The 19,191-nt window shown below is 30.6% G+C and overlaps 1 protein-coding gene across 4 annotated transcripts in view; it reads right to left on the bottom strand.

Annotated features, from left to right (window-relative positions):
- Positions 1-1,404: 1,404 nt before the first annotated feature.
- Positions 1,405-19,191, bottom strand: part of LOC113550710 (protein roadkill) — a 42,873-nt gene continuing 25,086 nt past the window's right edge. For 2 of the 4 annotated variants that reach the window (XM_026952720.1, XM_026952722.1), the window contains 8 exons: positions 9,025-9,250; positions 5,368-5,489; positions 5,117-5,268; positions 4,922-5,049; positions 4,518-4,710; positions 4,232-4,410; positions 3,999-4,141; positions 2,751-2,895 (listed from right to left, as the gene is read on the bottom strand). In XM_026952720.1, the coding sequence (XP_026808521.1) occupies positions 2,751-2,895; positions 3,999-4,141; positions 4,232-4,410; positions 4,518-4,710; positions 4,922-5,049; positions 5,117-5,268; positions 5,368-5,489; positions 9,025-9,250 (1,288 nt within the window). Of the gene's footprint in view, positions 2,896-3,998; positions 4,142-4,231; positions 4,411-4,517; positions 4,711-4,921; positions 5,050-5,116; positions 5,269-5,367; positions 5,490-9,024; positions 9,251-19,191 lie in introns of all 4 variants that reach the window. The other 2 variants (XM_026952719.1, XM_026952721.1) reach the window with 2 other exon arrangements.

Below are 19,191 nucleotides of genomic sequence, written 5' to 3'. Positions count from 1 at the left end.
TTGGTACATAATCATACCCGTTTTTTCTCCTGAACAGAAGGTTAGAGTAGTAAATTCAATTGCATGTAATTTATAATGTAAATTATTAATGGTATAAATATTATACTACCAGTATTAGTTTTTATTACAGTACACATATCACACACGCATAAATGAATGTTTTGTAGTATTTATGTTATTGTTTTTCTTTTTTCTCTTCATATATAATTAATTAATTAATAAGTACCAGAATCACTGATAGATTAATGCATTTAGTATTTATTTAGTAACATTTGTAATTACACTAGAGTAGTGCATTATCAATCATGTTGCCTTAATCATAGTTCAAGATAAAAAAAATTCATTGTACTTGAATATTTAGGTCATTTTTGGTTATCACTATCAACAATCAAAACAACCAATTTTTTGGTGTATCAACTATCAATTTTTTTCTAATTATATTATGTAATAACCAATTCTTTAAATTTGATTTATTTATTAAGGTTGCATACCACCGAACTTCAAATAATTATATAATGTAATCTGGTAATCTGCATAATATATGTATCTTAATTTATATAGTGACTAGTGACCACATCATGCATGATTACTTGAGCTTATTTTATCTGACTCAATAAAAAATCACTTGAATATGTATCAATCATTGTCCTTTGAGTTCCTACATTTTTCCCTTTTTCTTAGCATTTGATGTTTGGTTCTTTCTTTCTTTCCCTGTTAATGGATAATATGTAAAATTGTATTTGTGATTTACATTACACACCTATGAACATACACCAGATGCATTGTAAAAACTGCATGTCAATAATCATATGCATATCAATAATCACTAATAATGATAGATTGAATTGGAGTAAATATTTTATTAGTGATAATATTGTTGAAATATTATAATAATATTCTATAAAATATTTGTAAACCTAAGAAATAGTAGTTTTTTTTTATTGGTTGGTGATAATCAAAAGTACAATAATTTATGTTGTTAACATATGAAGTCAGTTATTCATTATGTATAAAATAGAAACTGTTTTTATAGGTGAACAAATATTGTTGTAATTTCAATATTTTTTATGCAAAAAATGAGGTCATGGCTATTGCCAGGTATACTAAGGAATTTCAATAATATGTGTTTGTTTTGAAAACTAAAGTAAATGTGACATTGTAATTTATGAAACATATTTATAATTAATAATTAATTAAAATTTATTAATGAAAAAAATTGTTTTTATATAGACTGGTTTATAGTTAATCTTAAATTGATTTGTACTTAAAATGGTAATCAACATAAAGATATGCATATTATAGGATTGTAGTCTTGTTTGAATCCATATAAATGTATTTATATTTTTTGTCTAAATATTTTGGATCTTATTTCTTAAAATTTAATAATTAGAACACAATAAAAAATAGGATTGAAAGACGAGCGTTTTTATTTCGAAAAAACAATACTTCGAGTCTATAGTCTAAAATTATTCACAATATCATAACTATGTAATCGAATGACGTAGATATCATACAACAGGTAAACACACAACAAGCAAATCACACGAATAAAATGAATTCGGAAAATAAACATGGAAAGGCTTGAGTTTGATTGTTTTCCCATACTGTGACCGAGGAAAAACAAATAATAATAAAAGAAAAGAATACGCTGAGAAAAGAGACTAAAAATTCTTATTTACAATTACAAGGAACAGAAACTTGGTCAACTAATTACAACAATACCAAACAAACTTAGAGTAATATAATAATAATAATAATAATTATTATTATTCTAGAAAATAGATTATAAAATAAATAAATTAATATTATTATATCCTCGAGTAGTTTGAATAATCATAACAGCGACTGAATGGACGCATTGATTAATTTACGAACTGAGGTATATATTCAAAGAAAATTTCTTCAGTCTCTTTTCACAGACGATCTTACAAATTATTAAGTATTTACATCTAAATTATGTTATTTTATGAACACACACAAAAGAAAAAAAAGAATGAGTTAGAAATTAAAAACCGAATACAATGGAAACAGTAAACTGTTCGAATAGTTTACTTTACAATATAAGAATCCATTTTAATCGGTTTCAACAAAAAATTTCATAACGAGACCTAGTTTATATAGTTAACATCAATGATCGTTTTTTAATGCTAATTATTATAAAATAATGTTTATTATAAATCTAATGGCTGAGTTGCATAAAATAGATTCAAAACAATTTAGGAACCCCTTTGATAAATGGAAAACAAGTAATTAAACAATTCAATGGACCATTCAAATTGTGTGCTCTTATAGATTTATGCAATTCAACCTATATAATATTATTATTAGTAACAATAATAATGGAACTAACTAAAATAATAGTACTTGTATTATAATGAATGTATAATATAATGTAACATATTAAAAAAAAAATTATACGAGGTTAGGCTGCAAATATCACTCATATCACATGTGCCATTCCGACGACAGTTGCCGTTAGCCAGTTTTTTTTTTTTTTTACAATATATTGTGAGAATACAAACATGTCCAAACGCGTTATCAGCAAACAAGCTACTTGCATTTTAGGAATTTTCTTATTTTTAGAAATAACATATTTATGTACAAAAAAAAAAGAAATTAAAACTTACAATTTTGTGAATAAAAAAAAAAATTATATAAATTTACAAAATGTGTGCCCTGGAAGAGTTGATGGGTGGGGGTGGTGGGCTGGTGAGATCGTATGTCTGCATCACCGCTGTGGACGGTCCGTTTCAGCTTTGTTTGACGCGCTTTCGGGGCGGTCCAATTGGCGGTATTTGCTGTGTGGCTAGTGCGCGAAACGCTTCAGCTATTAGGTGTGGGTGCGACTGTATCATGGTTTTCCAGCCAGTAGTGTCCATCACATCGGTCGCATGGCTGTGAAATTGAAAATGTGAATGATATTATTATGAAATATGAACATAATATATTAAAATTAAATTAATTGGAAATAATATCTTATAATACGACTGAAGATTAACGCGAAAAGGGGTCCGTCAACGATTAGGTTTTATAGTTTATAACACCGCAGTTACATAATATTAAATATATTAAACATTATTCAATGGCTATAGGACTTTAGAGGCCAAATAGTGCATAGGTACTGGCGTACTGCATACCCATTCCCTATACGTGACAGGTTGATATTGATTTTATTTTAAAACATTCTGTTACATATTTAATAATTCTAGCGATATTTACAACTGTTTTCTATACATAATAAAATGTAAAATATAATATAAATCAATGCATTTAATTTTCATAAAATTGGTAAAAACAACACTACATTGGCCGTATTTTTTACAAAAAAGTTTATTGAACCTTTGTTATGCATTTTACAAACATTTTTATACACAATTATATATATATTATGTATTTATAGACTTATAGTTTAAACTTTATTTAGTATTAGTGATGCGTAAATTGCAATGCTAACGTCATTAAAATCATATATTTTTGAATTATAGTTGGACTTAGCCTCTCATTATATTCTTCTATAATTTTATGATTTAGTAATAATTAATTGAGAAGGAAAAAAAATAAAAAGCAAATTAGACAGGTGGCTTATCGGATATAGTGATTTTAGATTAATACTTTATTATTGATGAGTATGTTTTTTATGATCAATGATCTTATATATGGCATAATGGTATAATGTAATCGAATGGGCACAAGATAGTTCAACTGAATAGACTTATAAAACTATTTTAGTAATAAAGCTTTTGCGGCCTCTATATAGTCCATCGAAATTATACACAACATACATATAACCATTGGACCAAATAATAATAATATTATCAATTATAAATTTATAAATTACAAGTAGCAATAAAATAATAATAATGCTCCTATACTATATCATTTATTATTAAGCAATATGTATGCATATCGTACATCGTATTCGTATATGTCTATATAGTATAGTTATGACATGGTATAATACTGCCATGTAATAAAGTATAAATATAATGTAAACTCACGTGTTAATAAACTCGATTGTTTGTACTTTCAGTTGGTCGGCACTGTGCAGATCAGCCAATATTAATATATCAGCCGCGTTGTCAATCGACAGATTATTACACAGGGCTTCTTCGCACATGACTTTCAGCCTCTCTAGTGCGTACTAAGCACGAAAAGAAAAAAAAATTAAAATTACGTAAAATAAGTATATAAAACAATTTAATAGGTAACATTAATGACAAAAACAACAAACCTTGTCGGCTGCCGCTAACAAATCGTCGGCCATTCTCTCTAGATTCGCTGCCCGACCGGTGTATATAAACCGAAGCATTTCTCTGAGGACTTCGTGATCCACGTCGGTTATGGCGACACGGTTTTGTTTGCGTTCTTCCATCTCGTGCTCAAACATGGCGGCGAACACGGGACTTCTCGCTGCACAAGTAACGATAGGATTTGTTATTTCTTATAATGTTACACATGGCTTAAGCGATTCGCACGGTTAAGTTAAAGTGAATTGACAATGCCATTATGATAATTACCGGCTAGTATAGCTTTATGTGCTTGGAATTCTCGCCCACTAACCGACAGCGTTACATCACTAAATTTTTGTATTTCGAATAAATTTCCTAGGTCGTCGGGCAGACGGCATTCAGGTACTTTAAATTGGACCGCATTTGACTGACCGGATATGTTGACACTATCAGCAACGACGCTTACCTGCAAACGAGCCATCTGTCAAGTCATTATTCGTGCCACTTTTTATTAAATTAAGACTTTGCCATGTTTTTATTCTTTCATTTAATTGTAACAGTATTAGTAATAATAATTTTTAAATAAATCAATAATTATAATTTAGTTAAGTAGGCAACTGAGTAGTTTGTAAATGTAATTAAAGACTGGTTAAAATATGTTATGTTTAAAGGTTTTTGAAAATATAAATTACCTCGCAAAATATGGTAAGTTTATCGTCGGGTAAAAGGCCATTAGCTTCGTCTAATAGAAAATCACGCCTAATGAATTTTTTGAACCCCCAATCTTTTCCTTGAACGAATCTGTAGGCCCTCTGACTCTCTATATAAGTGAAAAAAAATAAACATAATCAAGACAATTTTATACGCGTAAAATTTCAATTAATTACCCATAGCCTTAGTTTCTTCACGTTTGGCATTTAAAATTGAGAATTTGAATTTCGCTCTAACCTCAGTCTTGTTGCACGAGACTAGTAGTAAATACAAAGACAAATAGTCTTTGCTCTCCTCATCTAAGCCTTTAGGATTCACTCGCAAACACCTAAATATAACATGGAATTATATATGCATCAGTATATTTCATTTAGAAATGCGAGGAACATAATACAACTGTATAGAAAATAAAATTTAAAGTATTTACCATTTTAGTTTGTCGTTTACTCCGGCAGAGAAAGTAGACGATTTTAAAACTTCGCCCATTTCTTCCCGACAAAAACTAAAATTGTTAATAGTCCACATGTAACTGAACTTAACAACTTTCACCTAAAAGCAAAAAGTATATATTATAAGTATATATAAAAAAATAAATAAAGTCGTAGGAGGTTTTACGGAGAAAAAAATAGCATCCATAAAATGATTGATAAAAAAAAAAAAATATTTTGCTTATTGCCAATAATAATAACATTCAGATTAGTTGATTTAACAGCAACGGTTAAACAACAATCCAATGTAATCTATTATAGGCTACAGCAGTATAGTTTCATAATAATATCAATAAAACATTTGAATTTGACGCCTTGACCCAAATTTAATAGTGCTGAGTTATGAACATCATATCAATGTGTGAAATAATATTCACGATATATTTTTATTTTGAGAATTTTTAAACTGCAAAACACACTGTTGGTTATCGCAAAAATGTCATTCTAATTTCGAAACCATTTGAAATATAATGCGAATTACGTATCAATCGCGGGCCACAGAGACGTTACATTGTTCAATGCGTTATTATTGCGTAGAATTGTGTCGTATGTAGCAAACATATTATAATACACTTGATTGTATAACGTACTAATTGTATCAATGGATATCACAGGATACGTGCAATCCAATACATTTGATACGAAGAGTGTATCAGCAGCAATTTACTATATTGGAACGTATTCGAAAACACCAATATCAAATTAATATTTGAACTATTTCAAGTGTTTAATATAATATGTTTAGCCTTATAGGTATACTATAAGAAGCACGTGTTTTGCGTGTATGATTTGAGCGCGTCGAGACAACTGTCGCGCGGAATCGGCGGCAAAGCGCATTATTGATACGATCATGGACAGCGAAATACTACAATATTTCAATATAATTATATATTTTTGGCGAGAATAATCATTATCGTATTTTTGTGGACTTGTGGTCATCGAAAATGTGTGTGGTGATCGAAACGTGCAGTTCGCATTGACGTTACGGCCACCTCGAAGAGATCGCACGCACAACATTAATTATATCATAATGACTGCTGTAACGCGAAAAACACATAATTTTGTATCATTTGTGCGCGCCGAGGAATTATTGTGGCGTTAAATCAATTTAGATAGCGACGCGCGCGCGTTCGGGTCGGCGGGCGGCAGCTGCGGAGAGTACGTCACCGCCCGCCGGCACAAAGGGCCCGAAAAACGCCGAGCGACCTTGACGGCTTCGAGCAGTAGTTGGGGTCATCCTCCGCCGCGCAGAACGAGAGCGAACCGATGAGCGAGGAGGTGTAACACTGCACGCCCGCCAACCGTTGGTCGTGTGGTGAAGAAAAGAGCGCCGGTCATCGGCCCCACCCCCTCATCGAGGCAGGCGCTTTTTCTTTCGGGACATCGCACACACACACACACACACGCGCGCCGCGCGGCGCACGCGCACTTCACACACACACACACACATACTACATCATACACACACGTCCATACGCATATAATCGGGTCCAACGCTCCAAGGCCAATGTACTCTAACGCACACGACGACGATGACGACAACGAGACGCTACCGCTGACCTTGCTTGGGCGGTATCATATATTGCTATCCAAACGGATAGAAGGGGTACCGGAAAGGCATATTGTATTCGTCTTATATCGGATATATCATATACTATGTGCCTACTACCACTGCCTATAATATTACTACTATAATATTGTTACTGCAACTATTACTACTACTACTACTACTACACACTATGATATTACTTTTATTACTATTACTATTCTTGTCGTTAACGGACACTGATGTCGACAATTCGTCATCGTAAGAGGGATATTATAATAAAGTTTGATAGAACAAAATAATACATTGAAATAAATTCATGAGGAGATGAGTTTGTCGGGTGGCCGTATTGTGTAGTATGTTTTGGGGAGAAACAGAGAAAATAGGAGGTCGACGACCGTCAGGTCGATCAGGGGTTCATAAACGCATCTCAGCCGCCACCAGGAAATACGGGCGTTTAAATATATATAGGCATAATATATGGGTTTATGGTTTGGACGAAAAAATGGCACGCGGAGGGGTGTGTTCTGCTGCAGCGTTCCGGCCTGTCACGCATCCATCACGTACGAGCAGGCGGCGCGTGCGCACACGCATACGGCACGCAGCACGCCAGCACACAAATATACAATTTGTTCGCTAAATAATAGGAACACCAGGGTTAGAGGTTTATGTTATATTTAACTATACTAAGCCGATACACGGAGGAGTAGAAGTAGCAGCAACAGCAATGGATATTTTTCTCCGTGACCTATTGAAAACGCGAGGGATACGAACTTTTGAACTCGAACTTTTGGCCTTTGGGCCCACTCCCACCCTTCACGCACCGGGCAACAACCACTATTATGGTGAACGGCGGAACGCGGTTATCGATTCGGTCGGGGGTAGAGAGGACAGGTGGGATCCGCAGAGCGCAAAAACAGCTTCGTCTGCGCCGCCCTCTCCTTGTTATACCAATTCCACTTTCTGAACGCGCGGGGCTTGACGTGTGGTCCCCGAACTCTATTCTGAAGGGGTCAGGTCCGCGTTGTAATGAGCGCGAAGAATCGATCCACGGTTGCCGTCACTCTGCCCCGCTGTCGCAGTAGTCTCCTACACGCGTCCACTTTTGGCGTTCACGTACATAACCTCCAAAATGCACGTCCTTGAGGGACACGTGACACCGCCGTCACCGCAAACTCACTCTTTTATTATGTATTTATTATACACGTGTAATGTGTATTATTATTTACACAACAGGGGAAGGAAATATCGAAGATATAAAAAATTTTTGTGTTCTGTTATGAAAAAAAATCATTCTAAAAAACGTTTTGTAATTCTGCGTCAAAATGTGCACTTCGGATGGGTACAATAATATATTATTATAATGGTAATAATAATATAGGCGTGGCCGCCACCGCCGTGCAGAGGCCAACGGCTCCGGAGGTCCGTTGGGCCAACGAACTTTGCCGCCCGGGAAGCTGTTTCACTCACACAAATAACACACATACACACGCATACGCATTATTAAACACATGAATACACATCCAAGGGTAAGGACGTTCACCTGGTCATATTATATGGCAAACGTCGCGCGGTCATCGCCGTCATCGTCGTTGGTGCGTACATCCAGGGCGTTTATAACGGGAGACGTTTTTTCTCGTGAGACGCAACAATAATAATGACCGGCAACAACTCCATACAATAATAGTAATAATAATAATAATTGGCAATAATACGGAATAACATTACATTTCACGATAATAATCGCCATTGTGTGAAGCGAAAAAACCTAGATTGGTAATAGCTAATACCGTTTTTTGTTTGTTTATTAACTTCCTAATATGCCAACCAATGTAACTATATACATAATATTAATATAAAAAATATATAGGTATAACTGTTACCAACGAAACCGTTTTAGAGTTGGACGTGCGGCAATAACCATGATACATGATATATCATAATAAATGTCGATGGACATAATATATTATAGTATGTCAGTATGATATAAATACGTGTCGATAAGGGGGTTAGGTATTTTTTTTTTTTGGAAAATTTTGTTCATTCTTACTTGTGTATAGCACCAGTTCTCCGCCACGGGTGTGTTCGCCTCGGACGAAGGAGGCGGGCTGGGTACCCGAGATACGGACATGGTGCTGCTACTAGGTGCACCGGCCACGACGGCGGCCGCCGCGGCCGCGGCAGCTGATGCGGCCGCGTTCACCGATCCCGACGAGCCCGCTGCCACCGACACTCTGGCTGTCTGCTGCGGCGAGCACTCACTCACCACTGGCAGCCTGAAACAAAAAAAAAACACATTTGTATATTAATATTCACTCCACCAAATCGTTTAAAAGAACATCGCATATGTTATTATTTATTATTTTAAAAAAGGGATCAATGCAATGATCGATAACCTAATTATATGATGAGGTTAATAATGGTAATATGCACTCGAGTCCTATTACTATGCATTATATACATAGCGACGATGCGCGACGTTACGTTCCTGAGAAATTGACGATTGAATTTTGAAACGATTTCTAATTCATTATTTGGTCTGTCTATTGCACAATTAGTGTGTATTACAATACGTAAAATCATATTTTACCGTCAATAGTAATTTTGTCACGATGATACTATATCATCTACAGGTCTGCTCTGATATCCGACAATAGCAATAGGTAGGTTAATTTTATTATTATGATTCACGATTAAACGTTTTACTCTAATGAAAATAAGTGTATAATTATTTTAAATATTAAATTATTTTTAATGTCCATTTATTCAATTAAAGGCGCATTCAATGTATTTATAATTTTTATTTCGAGTGGGTTTTAAGAGTATGATTATTTAAGTAAAAAAAAAAGAAAATGTATAAGTGTTAAGTAGTGTTCGTAGTTAATATTTTTTTTACATTTAACCTTGTACCTTTATAATGCTTATAGTGCTGTATGTGCTATTCGTTGTGATAAATTATATTACAATATTAATAACCTAAGTAAGGTTTAATGTATATAAGCTGTACAAAGAAGACATTTGTTTTCCTAAATCTATATTCTCACACGTGTACGATAACAAATTGAAAAAAAAATCACAAAAATGTCAAGTCTCAGCTCGTTCAATAAACAGTACGTTATATTGTATATGACATATTTAATATATTATATTATGTATTACATACTTTGCAAAATTGCGTATAATATTCAAGTATTTAAAAAAAAATAGGAATATATATATATATAATAAACCTACTTATAGCAATTATATCTTAAGATAGTTTTGATAGCGTGTTTAACAAATAATTAAACACTATATTAACAATAGAGAATTATTTAAATCCCAATAGTCACCGATATAATAGTACGTTTCTCATTTCACTGCAGACAATTAAACACACAACATCTCTACGAATCTTTAACTAATTGTTAATGTACAGTAATATTATTGAATTTATCTATTATTATTTTATTTATTTTTGTACGTACTAGAGAGCAGTCATCGTATAATTTATCGATTATTTTAGGAAGTGCGCGGAAATTTTTAGATGGAAACTAAAAACGTACATGCGTCTTACAACAAGAATCAGACGAAACTAGAAAGTATGATTACGTATACATTATGACATTTAGTCCAGTTGCTTTATAATCTGAACAAATTTGAGGGCGTTCGCGAAAATTTTATCAGACATGCGCTCAAAATAGAAACGGGCGATGAAAGATAAGTACGCTACTCTGCTATATACATAATCCTCGGTTCCCCAGTTTTGTTTCTTTTTTATTTAATACACATTTACATTTTCTTGTTTGCATGCCAAGTCTCATACACGCATTCTTCTTTTTTCTCTTTCATAGACGCTAATATATACATATACGTCGTAAATTATTATTATATGTATAAGAACGAAGCCAGCGGCGGCGCGTGTATGCTGTGGCCCCTGTGGGAGAACACATAATATTGGTCTTGGTCCAGAAGTCGTTCACCTCTCGGTAAACTATGAGCCAGCGAACTGTGAACGACGCTGCTTTGGCCGGGGCGAGGAGGATGACATCCCGATGAACCGGTCGGTCGGTGTCTTTGTCCGCCACGCGCCCGGTCATAGACATCCGGGCGGTTAAACTGCGAAGATTCTACATGGGTTCAAGACCGTACAACGCCATCGACGTAAAATAGGATGGACCAAACTTCAGCGCTAGAACTTCCCTTCAGCGGGGCACATTATGTTATTAGAATTTTCGTGAGGTTATTATAATGATCGTATCATCATATAGGTGTTTTTTAAATGAACTGAATTTAGAGATAGTTTTATTACAAATACAATCAATTTGGCGTTACAATGACAACTAGTGCCGCAATTTCACAATATTTTCCGGAAATTTTACAAATTTAAGATTTTATATTTTACTCGTACAATATATATATACCTCGAAACGCACACGAAAAACGGTTATATAGGCTTATTGTGATTAGGTATACAAAGTTAACGCAGTAATATAACAAAAGAAGAAATTACGAATAAGCAGTGAGCATATATTATTAAAAACAAGCTGCAGGAAGAAAAATTATAAAAAATATAACCGATTGCATAAAACTATATAGAAGTGTGCGCGCGATCAGCATGGTTTAGAAAACCGAGAAATCGTGAAAACGCTTCTGCTTCTGGACAGGAAGCGGCGCCTAGACATCGCCGAGTGAAATCACATTTGTCTAATTATTGTGTTATATACGCTGAAGAAACGATTAGAAAGCAACGGATCACGAATTCAAAACCGATATTGAAAACGTTTTATTAAATTGTTTAGTCGTATGTAGGTAGTTAGGTATATAGAAATCAAACGAAATGATATATATTGTACATATACAAGTAGAACAAATATATCGCCATACAAGTATAAACAATTTTCTAAGTTCAGTTATTATTATTATTTTTTTTTTGTTACTCAGATAGACCTTAAGGTAAAACGGAACCACGCAAGCTAATAACTAATAATTATTGTCGGTGTAAATAAAAAAGATACAGCGTGCAATTTTGTTTGATTTATTGATTCTTAATCGTTTTGTAAGGCGATAATAAAATCGCAAAGAAAATATATCATTTCAATATTATATTGTATGTTCTGTTGTGAATTGTAAGCTATATTTTATCGACATAGTGATATTATGTCGAGCTTGCCGAGTATTCCATACGGCCATAATAATATACAACATATTATACAGGTGGAAAATTGTCAACTTTACACCTTCACCTCAGACCTGTAACCTGTTGCGTTTCCGTTAACCACACGCGGATATTAAAACGACTACGACATGCCGTTATTTGTGCCGAAGGCATGACGGCGGTTAGCTGTTTTATTCTGCCAGTCGTGTCGGTAGTCATATGTTGTATGCATAATGAGAATTGTATACACGGTTACCGCAGCATGGGGAAACCAGATTAACGGTGCAAGCCCGCCAGGCCAATAAAATGAAACCAACGGTCTAACAGTGGTCGGCAACATTTTTTGACTTTCGGGTCAAAATTAAAAAAGTTTCACTTAAAATTAAATTAATGTAAGTCTTGTAAAATAATAATAAAAAAAAAAATATTATAGTTAAAAGAATACAACATAATATAATAAAATAAGCAAAATTACATAATATACAATTGTGAAAATAATAACAAAAAGTGAAATGCTTAATGTTTTTTTTTTTTTGATATTATTTATTATTTTTTCAATTTATAAGTTGCTTGTATTCACTCAAATACATGATGTAGATTGACATCTGTTAAATGTGATAAGTAGGGTTTTAATTTTTATAATATGAGAAAAGGCTTATTCACACACGTATATAAATTTAAATATACTCAAGTTCTTTGGAACTATATGGCAGAAATTCATCAAAAAAAAAAGTAAAGACGATTGTTTTGAAAGATTTTTTTAAGAATATCTTGTGATTATAAATCAATAACGTATTATATAAACTTGTGGATCTATTATTTCCATTTAAGATCAAGATCAATATTATTATTAAATGGATTGGCAAATACCTAATTAAAAACATTGTTTACATTTTTTGAAATCTTGAAATCGATTATTAAATTAAAAGTAGTAATTAAAGTATCAAAATGCCAAAAATGTTCTAATTCTTTAAACCGTAACAATCATAATTTTATTTAAAAAAAAATTAAATATGAGACAACATATTTAATATATCATACGAATAAATTGGTTTTTACCTTGTAATTTTTTTTTTGTATTTTGTGTACTTCATTTTAAGCGGATTGTCTCAAATAAATGCATGGATTGCAATTTTGCAAATTTATGTCTAAGTATCCTAAGCTAAACAGTCCTCGATATATTATATTATAAATACTATTATAATACATCAGCAACAATTTAATATATATAATAAATAAAGATAAATATATAATAAATTACACTTGTTCTTACTTCTGAGGTGGATAAACAAAGAATTTGGTTCATAGTTATTTTTGTCATAAATTCTGACGTTGTACATTTGAGATTTTTTAAAGCAACAGGAGAATGGTATTTTTTTAAAGAATTTTTGATTTGAATATACAACATTAACTGCTTATAGATACTACATGTACAATTGTACATATATTTTGGAATTGGAAATTCAATGGTAAAACTAATATTGTATATATATAGTGAATTTATGCAAATTACTTACGACATGAACAGACTAGTCAATGATATTTAAGCAAATTTAAGAGGGTCCATAACTAATTCGATTAATGTAATAAATATTCGTATTATAATTGAAAAAATACATTGGAACTACATACGTAAATTATGTTTAAGATATTATTAACATAAATGTTGGCGTGGTTTAAACGAAAATGTTAAATATTTGCAATTTAATAACAATAATGTTATCACCAGTAAAGACCAAACAAAAAACATAGTAGTTAATTATATTGTTAAAAATGTTTAAATTAAAAAGTATTTGATGTGGTTATTACACAACGAACGCGGACGTTTATCACTTATGTATTGTTTTGTAAATTGAGAGCAATAACAAAATATTAAAATCATAGACCTTCTTGAGTACATACAAATATAAGCAATTGTAATACCTCATTGACAGTTTAAAAAGTAGCATACATACACATATGACTAGAAAAAAAATATGTTAAATTGGAACAATGCAACATGAACCGGTTGACGTGACTACCTTTTTAGCGGGTCAAGGAGCTGACGGACTAGGGCGAAAAACGTTTGAACATTTTATATATTAAATAGCACATGGCCTCGTCGTATTTAAACCTCCTACAATATATTTATATATTACATATGACCGATTACTTCCTTCCTTTCCAATATGAATTAAATACATTATATTTATACAGTTATCGTTTTTAGCAGTCCAATAAAAACTTTCAATAGTTAAATTAGAATGTAAAAACCATATATGTTCTATATATTATATTGATTTATTACAGGGTTTTCGTTGTCTACTATAGTAAATCTTTATATGTAAACAAAGCATCAAAAATTGTTTGATACAATATTTCAAACAAATATTATGAATGAGACAATTGTATAAATGTTCAGAACATAGTTGGGGAGCGAATTTTATACGTGAGTGATTCCAATAAAGAATATTCAAAATTTTGTTTTAGATAAATTAGATTAAGTAGAAACTCTGCGATGCAATAGCAATGTTGTTCAATGGACCGACGTACATATGCAAAAATTGATAAATTTGTTTATTTATATCTTGTAGGAAAGAGACTATTAAGCTTAAATTATCAAATTAATCAAGTTAAATTTAAATATATTACACATGTGTAAATGCTTGTCATACTAGATATATTATACTATATTTATAATATGTTATTTGAGGTCTAAGTAAATATTGTACTGTTATATAAATTTGGAACTTTGTTCTTACTTATAATCTCTAAAAAAAAATTAAAATAACTGTCAGTAAATTACAATTATTTTTTCTTCTACTTCGCACTTGTAATAATATTAATATAGAACCAAACGTAAAGAAATCATTAAAAACTTAAAGTAAGTTTATTTTATGATATTGTATTTTAGATGTGGCTGAATCGGAAGGTTTATTTTGCCAACTGCATTTATTTATAAAAATTATTAAAGGTTTATATATTTTAAATATTTTTTTTTAAAAGAGAAAAAGAGTTATTAATAAAATAGTTTATGTATAAGAATGGAAATTTGTTTACGATGTCTTCGTTTTGTTTTATTTTAAAATATATTTTTGTTACATAAACCAATTTTAAAATAAATTAATAATTTAAATATTAATATTAACCTAACGTTTAAAATTCAAACATAATACTACTTTTACACTTTTATTAAGTGAGTATTTAAGATAATAAATGTATTAAAAAAAATTTGACATTTTTATAATAGTGGTGAAGTGTAACAACAGAATCGTAGTTACATTAATAATATAGGTTTTTTCACGTTGTTAAGTGACCACGTTATTAATTTATTCTTTAAAACAATTTTCACGATTTTTTTTTTTTTAGTATTTAGTCTTTAGGTAAGTAGCATCTGAATATAGTTCAAGGAATATAGGAAGTAAATATAAGCAATCGATTAAAAATTAGTTCAATCAAATGTAAGATACCTTGTAAAACAAATAGGTAAATAAGATGAGTGAAAAAAAATATATGGGAGAGAAAGAGAAACCACCAATGTCGGTTAATTGGAGCCGGTCGTTTGGTTTTTCATAATACGGCCGCGTCCTCTCTTTTAAGTTGGTTAACAGGTCAAGGAGTAAGAGCGAACGGAACATTCAATATTTCGGGTTTCTCGGAGTATAGTAATGTATAGATAGGTATGACAAAAGATCATATAATAACATCAACACAGCCATCAAGTTAAATTTAAATAAATTATAAAAAAAAAAACTATTAGGTTAGGTAAGACTTAACGAGAAAAAATAAAAATTATTTTTAAGTTTGAATCAATATAAATACAGATGTATTTAATTTATAAGTAACAATATAACTAAAACATTGATACTTACAAATTATTTTAAATTATCTTATACTTAAGTTTAATTTCTAATAATAATGATAATTAAAAAAAAAAAAAAAATGATTATTATTTTGTTTTTGATAAAAATGTGTACCTAACCAATGATGTTGTTTTATTATTTTAAGGCATTCTGGTGACCCTCGTATCATATGGCCCCGCAAATTATACAAATTAAAAATGAGGTTATGGCCTTGTTACACTTTAAATCGTTAACTTACAATATGTTCCACAGTTATAATATTTCGGAGATGAGCCTACACGGTACAGACTTAAAAAAGATGCACTTGTTTGTATTGTTTGCTTACATATCATGTCAAGGGTAACAAAGCCGCCTAAAAGGACTTTCATGAACTAGTATACGAAAAATATTCATAATTAATAAGGTTTAAAAATAAAATAAAATCGCGTGTGTAGTAAATCTTAATAAATAGACAAACGAATCCAGGACTATATATTTTGTATCCTTGGAAAAAATTTAACTACTTTATACTTTTTAGCCCCTGTAATATTACATAACATTTTAACAGTAATCTTAGCAAAACAAGTACAAATATGGTTATGACTTTGAGTTCTGATACGATTAGAAAAAAAAAAATATTTAATTTAGGCCCCCCACAATATTAACTTGGAATTATTATTATAAAATAGATTGAAAGATATTATAATATTACACTATTTTTTTAAATTATTTTTGATGTAAACGTTAGCATTTAATATATTTCAATAATTTGGGACATCATTAAAGGTAATTGTATTTTTTTGGCATCTTTAAAGTTGATATTAGTGCCAAAAATATTTTAATAGATTATATGAATGCATATGGGCATGGCAAACGGAAGAAAGGTCCGACCTTCCGGAAATAGAGCTAAGCAAGATTCGAAAACCCTGAATCAGGTGTCCCTAATTAAAATTGTTCACATGAAAGTCCAAGAACAATTTATTATACTTACAAGTATATACATGTTATAAAGTATGAACATATTTAATTATAATAATATAATGAAATATTATTTTCTTATTATTATTCAATATGAATTCGAAAATCACATCATAATGTCACATTCTAACGTATTTTGCGTAAATTAGTTAAATTCAATCAAAATTGTTCCAAAAAATATGTAAAATAATTAGGTAGTTTCTAATGTGAATAATAGTTTACTAGATTGTAAACTATATAACCAGCATTTATTTAACTCAACAATATTTGTGATAACCTTGCAAGTTACAAGTATTATGATGTATTGTGTAGAGTAAGGTACCTATATATCATTTTTACATTAGATTTACATGAATTGTATAGTAACAGATATATTATATTTAATCAAATCTAATATAACAGTATATATCTAAAACACAATAACTTAATAGCCATAATTACTTATATAATTTACCTGAATAGAGCCATAGAATAATTATCATTCAATACTTGAATACTATGAAATTTCATAATTTAATAACACTTTACGACTCATACACTCGCACAACTGTATAAAATGAAACCAACTCTGATACTAAACACATATGTAAGAATGCACGTTAAGCAACCAACTACCTGCTGTGGCTTGGTTCACCTGATCCCCAAAGCAAGTTATTCAATTTATATTTTTTTGTACAAAAGGTGAATTTATGTTAGTCTCGGAGCAGTCGGAACACTGCAATACTGTAGGAGAATTGAAGCCATAAAAGAAAAATTATAATGAAAAAAGCCCCTTACTTGTCTGATATTTTTGTCAAAAGAATAAGGGACGATGTTCCGACGCATTATAATAGTAGTATCAGAATGTGTGGGTGTTGTGAGCAGATGACAAATCAGAGATCTATAAGTAGGACAGATCCTTGTGCCACATGTACGGTGCGGTTACAACACGAATGAAATACGTACATAATAGTAATTTTTATCCAAAATGCAATAATTGTTTATTATGTATAGCTACATTTCCAATATAATATATTTTTATTAAACCATTCAACAATTTAACAAAATTATACACATTTCTTAGCTAAATTAATAATTCGAAAAATATTTGACAAATAAACTGTACTTTGAATGTATTTCAGATGTGTTATTTTGTTTTTTGTACACAATATTAATCTCATTCATTTTTGGTAGGTATTTAAAATTTTCATTTTCATTTGTATTAATTTAAATGAGTATAATGTATTGTATAACTATGTGACAAATAAGTATTTTCTTTAATAAAATAAATAACATAGTAATAGAAATTCATCATATATTATCCCACCTATACAATAATGAAAATCCCCACTATTTTCATCCAACCCTATCGGACCAAATACTGCAGACGCGAATATATATATACTTATTTTCACAACGTTTAGAATTATTATTTAGGCGGGTTCAACCCCAAAAGGGTCGTTTGTCCCTTCAGTACTTCAGCAGTTCAGCCCTCGTCAATCTACACACCCAAGATTAAGTAAGAATTTTATGAGGGCTGTGATTTTGAAACACAATCCTAAATCGTTAAAAACAGTGTTTTGTTTGTCAGTAATATAATAAAAATCCGTTAAGTACTGTTCTTATTTTCTATTCATAAAAATATAATTAAAGGTAATACATAAAAATATAATTTTCATAAAAACATTGTTATGTCAAAAATTGTACAATTTAAAAAGTATTAGCATAGAAAAATACGAGGAATTTTTAAAATAGTAAATATATATATATATATATATATATATAATTATTATTATTAAATTTCCAGAAAGACAATGATATATTTTTAATAGTGTGAATCATTGTTTGTAATTGAATTATTAATATTTATACCACCTGCCATATGTATCTATAAAGGCATGATTATTATTTTATTAAAAATTCAATTTAATATTTAATAAATGAAAAATATAAAACATATATTCTTTTAATTCACATTTTGAAACAACTAAAAAAGAATCTGATTAAAGTAATATTAATTGTACGTACTAATTTATTGGATACCTATTATACATACTTGATAATTTTTTTCACTTAAGATCCAACATGTTTTTTAACTATCAATTTTTTTTATATAATAATATAAGTTGTAATGTCTATTTCACTATTTTATCTATATAGTATTATTTCATATAAAATTTAAATTGATATAAAAACTAGTCTAAAAATAATAAAATTAAAAATACACCTAATTAATTATGATATTCATTCAACCGAAAAAATATTTAGGTATATAAGTTATGTTTATCTCAGTAAATAATGT

The sequence above is a fragment of the Rhopalosiphum maidis genome, chromosome 1 (genome assembly GCF_003676215.2).
Source record: "Rhopalosiphum maidis isolate BTI-1 chromosome 1, ASM367621v3, whole genome shotgun sequence".
In the NCBI taxonomy this organism is placed as follows: domain Eukaryota; kingdom Metazoa; phylum Arthropoda; class Insecta; order Hemiptera; family Aphididae; genus Rhopalosiphum; species Rhopalosiphum maidis.
The sequence above is the reverse complement of the archived record's forward strand: the minus strand, read 5'-3'. Positions and strand labels throughout refer to the sequence as shown.